This window comes from Rhamphochromis longiceps, linkage group LG13, assembly GCF_057381845.1.
Source record: "Rhamphochromis longiceps isolate RC_006_pf linkage group LG13, R_longiceps_female_GT1.1, whole genome shotgun sequence".
NCBI lineage: Eukaryota > Metazoa > Chordata > Actinopteri > Cichliformes > Cichlidae > Rhamphochromis > Rhamphochromis longiceps.
This window is the reverse complement of record NC_140569.1, coordinates 6323739-6333330: the sequence shown is the minus strand read 5'-3', so window position 1 is coordinate 6333330 and position 9592 is coordinate 6323739. Positions and strand designations below refer to the sequence as shown.

The 9592-nt window shown below is 35.7% G+C and overlaps 1 protein-coding gene across 1 annotated transcript; it reads right to left on the bottom strand.

The window, feature by feature from the left end:
* Positions 1-54: 54 nt before the first annotated feature.
* LOC146655283 (follistatin-related protein 1-like) lies at positions 55-7008 on the bottom strand. The gene is made up of 11 exons (XM_085428337.1): positions 6881-7008; positions 6553-6627; positions 4283-4372; positions 4009-4138; positions 3895-3924; positions 3681-3802; positions 3279-3397; positions 2988-3100; positions 1176-1286; positions 977-1077; positions 55-606 (listed from the first exon to the last, which is right to left on the bottom strand). The coding sequence occupies exons 1-11, from the start codon at positions 6884-6886 to the stop codon at positions 583-585; spliced, it is 921 nt and encodes a 306-aa protein (XP_085284463.1). The 5' UTR covers positions 6887-7008; the 3' UTR covers positions 55-582.
* Positions 7009-9592: the final 2584 nt, after the last annotated feature.

Here is a 9592-nt window from a genome sequence, read left to right as displayed (position 1 = left end):
TTGTATATATTGTGTTGAACAATGAATAATAAAAAAAAGAATTCGATAGTTGCTTCTCACGCTCATTTTTATTAGATAAAAAATGATACAAAAATAGCTTTCACTATCAAAACAGTTAAAGTAGTATCTCATTACAAACCTCAAGAAAACAAACAGCATTGGGGGCTGTTTGTTTGTTTCACTGATCATAAGAAATTAGATGTCATAAATACTTGTTCATTAATACAGAGGGAAATCAAAGTTTAGACAGAGTTATCAATCAAAAATTGAAAAAAACAAAAACGTGCTCATGTGTTCTTCAAAAGCCAGAAAATATAATTCCATTCTTTAAAAGTATAAAGCAATCAATAACAAATTAAAAACATTTTCTAAAAACTGGTTGTGAATTAGCAACCAACTTCAGTGCATTAAATTCAGGAAGTAAAATAAGAGGTAGAATAATGTTTAGAAGTGATTTAACAGTTCACACAAATAAAATGTGTTGAATCATTTATAAGAATAATAACAACAGCTATTTAAACTAAACCTGTTCCTCATGTTTGGAGCGGAAGGCCACTCAGTTGATGACTGGCTGTTGCGACCTCAGTTCTCCATGGTGACAGATGCCTGAAACAGGTAAAAGAGACGTTCATTGACCTGTAGGTTGTGTTTAAACTTATACCAATCATGTGTGCATCACATTGCTACAGAAGAATTTTGTAGTTGTACATTTAAATGACTTATTTAAGTGAATAGTTTTAATTAATAAAAAATATTCAATCAACAATTATTGAAAACCTGGAAGTGGAACTCTTTCTGGTTGTGCCTTTCTGTTAAACTCCCTTACTCTGCAGTTTAATGCATTTATTTATTCAGAAGAAATAAATGTATTTTTGCCACTCTGGTCTAAATTTGAGTAACTTTTATGTTGAGATTAAACGTCTCTGTGAATAATAATTTAAAGGTTAATAATATTGTTTCAGGAGAGACTGTCGACCTGTAAAGCATTGAGTTCAGCCACCCTCCTGCTCCACTCTTCTTCGGTCATTTCTTCATCTTCTCCTCCTTCATCAGTATCTTCATCAACCTGATGCTCTCCTGAAACACATGTTGCAAAGATAAACACAGCAGCGGGCAGAAACAGAACAAATGCAGCAGTCATACAATACGACTACTGTTTTTAAGTGAACTCGCACCATTGCAGGTCAGAGCGGTGCACACCCAGTTTCCACAGGCGCACACACACTTGTTGCACTCCATCTGAGTTTCAGCTCCATCCTCAAAGACCTCGTCTTCCAGAGCACACTCTACACACATAAAACACAATGTAATAAACACAAGAACAGCTAACTTTCTTGTCCTTAAAAATATAAAAAGTTTCAGTTTTCAGTTTTTAATAAAAATTCTTGTAAAAGGAACAGATGCTGTAAAATGTGTGAAAATACATTAAAATAGTCCAAAATGAAGAGGTAGAATGGTACCATCTAATGGAACAGGCACAGACCATGTTAATTTCTACAAATCATAGACAAATGCAATTTAATATATTCCACAGGACATATTATACACCTTACAGATTACATAAAATTGATATTAATTACTCTCCCAAATGTTTGAGATGTAAGGTGATAGATGGTGATCTTCTTCATATGCTGTGGAATTGCCCAGTAATAGAGGAGTTCTGGAGACGGACTACTGAAATAATTTCAAGGGTAATTGGGATCCAAGTCGAAATGGACCCAAAACTATGGATTTTAGGTGATATAGATTCTATAAATGTGGATTACCACAAGAAATATTTTATTTTACTTGCGAGTACTGCAGTTAAAAAATGTATTCTGACACATTGGAAATCTGAAAATTCTCCAACACTGAGATATTGGATTAATGAGTTAGCATCCTACTGTACACCTGAGAAGATATCGCATAGTGTAAAAGGGAAATACGGAACCTTTAAAAAAATTTGGGGACCATTTCTTTCAGTATTACCGTCTTTGGACTTGACAGAATATAGAGATGATGTAAATTCCTCTGGGTTTACCCTGAATTGATCCTTGGTTAGGCCCTTCTGATCAGAATTCTTGAATGTTGTGCTGATTCTTGTGTATAGACGGGTGTAAATATGGGCTGTTTGTATACACGAATGTGATGAAGTTGAGAGCCATACAGGGGTAAAGGGGTGGGGGGATGGTGGGAGGGGTTCACACGATATGTTTTTCTTTTCTTTTTTTCTTTTTTTTTCTTTTTTTTGTTTCCTTTGTTTCCTTTGTTTTTTTTTTTTTGTTTTTTTTTTGTTTTTAATTTCTGTAATTACCAATACTGTTACTATTATAATTATTATTTTTTATTATTATTATTAATACGCCCGTATTTTCTGTGTTCGGTCCTCAGAGGGTGGAGGCTATGTTTGAAAGATAAAGATACTAGAGTGTGTTCCTGAGAATATTTTTTTTTTTGGTCATAATGGCCAGTCAAGCTTTGGCTAGTTGATGATACCTACTCTGTCCCATAACTGTAAATGTATTTTATTGTTTGTTTCTGTTTGTTTGTTGTTCGTTTTCAATTTAAAAAATGAAAATAAAAAGTAAAAAAAAGCGCTTGAGAATAAAAAAAAAAAAAAAAAAATAGTCCAAAATATGTGCTCTTCTTCACATTATCCAAAACTTTGCTTGGCTGATTCTAGCCCGTGAGTCTTGTGTTCGACACTCCTGATGTAGATCATACATTGAGTTAAACATACTTTGCCACTAAGTATGTGTTTGTGTAATTATATGTTCCTTTTTTGTTTGTTTATACATACATCCCCAAGTAGTAAACTCTTTGTTCTTGATTGTAAAGTCCAGTAAATAATAGTCTTCAAATGATAAACAGTGTTAGGATAAATCCAAAGCTGAATACAATGGAGAAAAGCAAATAGAAATCTTATAAAAATGTCAATCACACAAACACAAAAAGTGTTTGTCCAGTTTCATACTCTTATTTTGCTGCTTGTGTGTATGCATGTTTACTTCTCTCAGTTGGGTGGTAGGTGGGCGTAAGACAGTTGATAAACTCAGTCAAACTCAGCTTCCAGTCAGCATTTTCATCCGACAGCTCTATCAAAGCATCGACACACAGAGATCTAAGAAAAAGAAAGAAGTAAGAGACAAATGACTGGAGAAGTCTGGATATGGAGTTTTAACAGCCATTTAATTTCTAAAATGATGTGCAAAATGTGTGCTGCAATATACAAACAAAACAACAAAACAAAACGCGAAACAATTAGAAGAACAAACTCTCAGCGATGAAAAAACGAATACCTCAGCAGCAGGTTAGTCTGCAGAGTGTCTGAGTATGTGATGTTGAGTGCCGTCTCATTGTGCTTCAGGAATCGCAGAAATTCATTCGAATCAAGCTGTGAATCCCCATCATCATACGCCTGTGACACAAAAACACCATCAACAACTGCATTCAAAATCTTTTACCTCTTATTCACAGATATTCTCATATATTACTCCTTCTCTAACTAGGAAGTGAATATATTAAGAATGACTATGCAAGCAGTCAGTGTCAGAATCCATGTAAGTTAATAAATGGTTACAATAATGGTATATCATAAGGCTGAAGCTATGCAAGATAATAAGCTAAAATGTATCATTTCTTCCTACAAGTGACTAACAGATACATTTGTAATTATTATACAGTGTATGAAGTATTCACACCTGAAAATATGTCTGAAGGATGTCACCGGCTGATGTGTTTGAGGCCAGATCTTCAGCTTCTTTCTGAATCCACTGGATCACTCTCTCTCTCATCCAGTCACGATCAGATAGGAAACACACGACTGCAAGCGTGAAGCATGAAAAAGAGACCGGCTTTAGACAGCCACTCAAATTTGCTGAATTGTGTAAAAATGTGAAATATTTCGTGACTTACTGGGGCTCACATTGGCCTTTGTTGGTTTCTCTGCAAATAGAAACACACACAAATCCTTCATGACTGCACAAGCTTCACTCAAAGCTTAAAGAGTTTGTGTTTGTGGAAACTGACCCAGACAGTGTCCTCTGTGCTCCACGTGTATCTTGGTCTGGGTGATGCAGGCGTCTCTGTGCAGTTCACAGTGATTCCTGTAGGATTTTCCGTTGCTGCCACACACCCAGTGCTCTGACATGTCACACTGCTGCAAAGGAAATAAAAGAGGCTTGTCAATAGAAGATTACCAAAAAATGGTAGCTGCAGAAATATTACCTGCAGTCTTTCCCTAAACTAATACAGACGTACACTTTTACAAGTACGCATGTTTGCTAGTAGTCACTACCTTTACCTGTAAACAGCGACAGACTGGTTCTCCTCGGTCAGTTGATACACACTCTCTACCTGCACCGCAGAAAGTCCTGGCACACACCGACTCATCCTAACACAGAAGAACACACAGGGACAAAGACATTGTCATCACAGTGAAGAGAATTGGGAAGAGCGGAGGAATAATTTGGGGTGGGTGTGCTCCACATTCCAGATGGTGACCTTTGACCTTCGTCTGAAAGGCCACATGGCACGTTGAATGATCATGAATTTCTCCCTCTCTCGCACACACAAACACACACAGACAAAATGTATTGGAGCAGCTGCGCAGCGATGCATCTCATTTAAAATTTTGTCTTCTTCAGGACTTTTTCATTGTTTATAATTTAAAATTTAATTTCACCACCTCCATTTCTGAGTGAGACAAAAACTGATTTATCAACAAATGTCCATTTAAACCCAGTTACATATTAAAGAAACTGAAAGAATTAAATGTGAATGTATAGAAAATAATATATTAAACACCAAATTAAGATGCAGTTGATAATATACAGTTGATAAGTAAAATGTTGTTATAACCAATGTAAATATAGGCAAAGCAGTGTTATAATATATTGTAATATTATTAAATATTTATATAAATATTATTTTAGGCAATTTTAATAAACTTATTCAAAAGCCAACATTTTGGAGGCAAATGAGAAATGCTGAACAAAAATGATTATAATGATAAAAAATAAAAATAATAATGATTACCTGTGAAATATTTTGTTTTCTTTATTATATTCAGAGTCTTGTATTGTATTTATTTCCATCCCTGTACTGATTACCTGACAGCAGGTAATCAGTGCAACATAAACTCACTAAAACAGCTGAAAAACAGACGAGATTCAGATGATAATTCTCAGTAAGTTCATCATGTTTATGATATGACAAGCCAAGATTTCCTTTTCAAAGTGTTCTTAAAGAGACAGTGAATAAAATACTCAATACACAGAGGAACAAAAAAAACATTTTTTATTCCCAAAGCTCTACCATAAGGACATCTTAACTCAGGTTCCAGCAGTAATCTTCACTTTGATCTGAGGACAGACTTTTAAATGAAAGAGGACTGCACAAACTCGTCATTTAAAAAAAAAAGTTCTCTGTCTTCACTCCCAGATTGTTCTACACAAAGACACACACACACACACACACACACACACACACACACACACACACACACACACACACACACACACACACACAATAGGTACATCTGTCGCCTGTGGCTGTCCAGCTGACACCTGCTGCACTGAAAACCTGCTGTTAGCAACCAGCTGATGGTACGGAACACACACACACACACACACACACACACACACACACACGCACACGCACACACACACACAAACACCGCAGTAATGTTTTTGGTGTAATTATGAGTATATGTCTTATTTACTTTGTTTGGCTGCAAAACAAGTTTCTGGATTTGTTCTCTCGTTCTCTCTTTTATATTTTCTCTTCTCTTTCCTTCCCTTAGTCAACCTCATTATTCTCTTCTCTAACAATCCTGTTCTTCTTCTGCATGAATATTGTGTAGATTTTCAATTCTGCAGTAATCCACTTTTCCCTCAAAAGTCCTTTTGGATTCTGTTCTGTCTTTTTTGTAACATTTTTGTATTAAAGTTCTGGTTTATTGTATTTTTTCATTTTTTATCCCGATGTATTTTTATTAATTGGCTGTTGTGTACGACATATAAATTTAAAAAGACATGTTGGAGTTACTCTATTCACATTTTTCAAAAAGTGTTTTTATCTCATGATTGTTGAAACCTTTGAAGTAAAGTAAATTTTAATGTGTGTCACCATATGTTTTTAATCTTCTTTCAAAGGTAACTTAAAAAAAGTTGCCATGGAAACTTCTTTTGAAACAAGCTTACTCATAGCAGAGTGTGTTTTCACTAAAATTACAGGTGGAGGGAGTGCGAGACACACCTGAGGACCTGTTCTATATTTCTGTGGGTTTCTATGTTGCCTTAAAAACATTTGCACAAAACACATACAGACACTTTCCTAAATCATGATTACCTCAACATATGCAAGCACACACCTGCCTGTAAACATCAGCTACTAACTAGTGAGTATTAGCAACAACAACAGTAACAACAAAAGCTTTTTTTAGTGTAATATTAAACATATTCTCATTAGTACTTAAACATAATAGAGCACTATAATTATTCCGCACACTTCTCTCAATTTCCATTTTATCAAAATAAAAACAAAATGACATATCTTCAGCAGTGAGTTTACCTTGGAAAGGAGAGAGCAGGACACAGGATGAAAGAAGAGGAGGAACTGCAGCAGGAGCACAGAGATGGTCAACATCTGAAGTGGACAGGAGTGGAACAATCATGATGCTGTCCAACAATGACAGAGGTAAAGCGGCACTCTAATGCATGATACCATCAGTAATGCTACTGTGAAAAATAAAATAGCAGTGAAGACTGAGTCTGATCATACTTTGTTCAGTAATTGCTGCAATCAGCCTGTAAGAACCAACTTGCCTGTACCCAAATTTCACTTTATAGCGAGTCTGTTCAAAGCTAAACACCCAAACTTCCAAAATATCCTCATGTACCTGCATAGATGATGAGTTTATATCCAGCAGTGATCGGTGAAGACTCCTGCTTTGTTCTGCTGAAAAATGACAGCATGGTATGAGGAGAGAGAGAGAGAGAGAGGGAGAAGAGGAGGAGGAGTGATGCAGGAACAGAAAGAAGACCAGCTGTCCAGAGTCACCCCCACCCTTCTACCCCCCCAAGCCTCAGAAACACATAAAAACCCACTTGTCTTCTGTGGTAGGAATGATGAGTTAAAGGCACGCAACATGTTCAGACAACTTTAAACAGTGACTGACAGATGCAGGAAAAAAAGAGTCACTGCTGACAAATTTCAGTAAAAAAAAAGTGCCACTGTTTTTTTCACAAATTATATTTATATGTATTTATGAATATAGATTTGTTTTATATAATCTATTTTTAAATGTTTATTTATATTTATTATATTTTTATGTATTTATATTCTTTATTATATTTTATTTAGTTATTTATTATTAGATAAATAAACTATTTCTCTGGACTTAAGATACAAAGTCTTTGTGTACAATCTCGATTCTAATTATCCTAATTAATAAAGAAAAAATTCTCCAGCTGTTAGTTTTTACTATCACTGACTTTTCTGCCCTGTTTGGCCTCTGTACCCTTCAGTTTCTCAGTGCTGTAGCACTGAGACCACCAAGTGAAGTAAAGCATTTGCATTTTTTAGTGCTTCTATATCTAAATGCCATCAATAACAACACAGGTACTGCATGCTGGCTTAGCTTTTCAAACCACTATCAGTAGTTACATTAGTAACACCTCTGCCCTCACTTTTACAACAGACAAAAATGTTTATAACACAACAGGAACACATAAAATGTAGCTTGTGCGTGATGAGGTAGTACCACATTGTGACCAGCAGAGGGCAGGCTGTGTGTCTTTCACTTGTCAGGCAAATGTGTGAAGCAGTACACTAGGCATCCACATATTACATAAAAAACAGGATGGTGAATGAAACAAACAGTCCCACACAGACTATTTCTACCAACCTGCCCTCATAGATAAGTGTAAACCCTACGACTAAATTTATACTCTTACCAGCACACTGAACAATAATGAATGGGATTCGGGAGGTAGATGTGCTAATATTTAATCTTAAACATAAACACAAACTGTCTACATGCAGAAAAACTGTGCCCAGGGGCCAGAACTGTAACTGGGGGAGAGTCATGAGACCATAGATGGATCCATTCTTCTTTATGTAGTAGGTGTCATCATTAGTTCCAAATGTTAATCACAAAATATCAATCATGTCATAAACAATCTTCAAGATAAAGATAAGATATTTAGTGTGTGCTTTTAGCTAAGAACAGTATCATGTGAACAACACTGGAACAAACTTGGATCATCTTGGTCTGATCAGCCCATATAACAGCAGCAAGCAGCTTAACAGTCACATGTGTTTCTAGACTAAGATAAGGACACAAGGTTAGACAGTAGGCAGCAGCTGTTTTAGTGGATAAGCGTTTGAAAATAAATATTAATTCATCTGAAAAGTTTGGCCATATTAGAAAAAAAACTATTTTTAGTTGAATTGCACTTAGTTTTTTTAAATATTTGATTCTGGAAATGATTGTTGTAGGCTTCTGTTCACAGTGTGACCTTTCCGATAACAAAACTCTGTAGCTCCAGCACTGTGTTAACATTTTGCTCGACTTTGTCATCCCTCTTGGAGCTTCCTCTCTCTCTCGGGTGTGACAGTCAGCTGTTTGTCAGAGGAGGTGCTGAGGTTCAGATAAACCCAACCTCCCGGTGTGCGCTGCCACACCACTGGAGTGCTTCTTAAAAATAGTTAGGAGCAGTCAGCCAGAGTGTTAACATCATTTTTCTGTGTGTGTGTGTTCTTTTAATGGAAGGTATGTTATCGTTGTTCCCATTAGCTAAGAGATAGCAGAGGTGTGATGCATCCAAAACACTCCAAAATGGATACACACCAATATGCAGTTCACACACAGCCACACATACAGACACAATTTAAAGAGGAGGAGAGGAGATGATGATAGGAAGTAAATGTTTGCCTGTACTCTTTCTGCGTTTCATCATTGAGTCTCTGAGAGTTTATTGGTTCATTTTACAGTTTTAAATAGGCCTGCATTCATTATACGGACCACTAATAACACCTATCTAGTTTTTATACCTTCTCAAATATTGACTATACAGGAATTCAATTTAAATTTTCTGCATCAGTGTCTTGATTTTTTTCATTTTAATTATTTTCTCTTCTTCATATGTCTACATATAATTTGACACTTTAGAGATATTCTTCTTTTTCTTAAATATATACATCTCCTTTTTCAAGCTAAGAAGAAATCCTTGTTTCTCTAGAGGCTAACGTGAGGTGATCACTTTTACTTGGTAAACTGTGATGACCTCACATTAGTCGACTTTCTGTGTGAGAAAATTTAGGAAAACAACTGCTTGTTGGGTGAGTAACGACAAAGCACCAAAAGTGGAAAAGAGTGTAATTATGCTTGAAGTTGTCTTTTTAGTTAAATTCTTTTAATTTTCTTTTAATTCCTTTATGAATAAGGTGACACAAACATGTATCACATCTCACAACTCCACAGCAAGTTTCTTACCACCACCATGTTTTTGGCCACATTTGCATGTATGTCATTTTGTCCCATGAACACAATAGCTAAAAAAGTTTTGAATTGATTCTGATAAAAGTTTATTGTGTAGAGTGGGGTCAT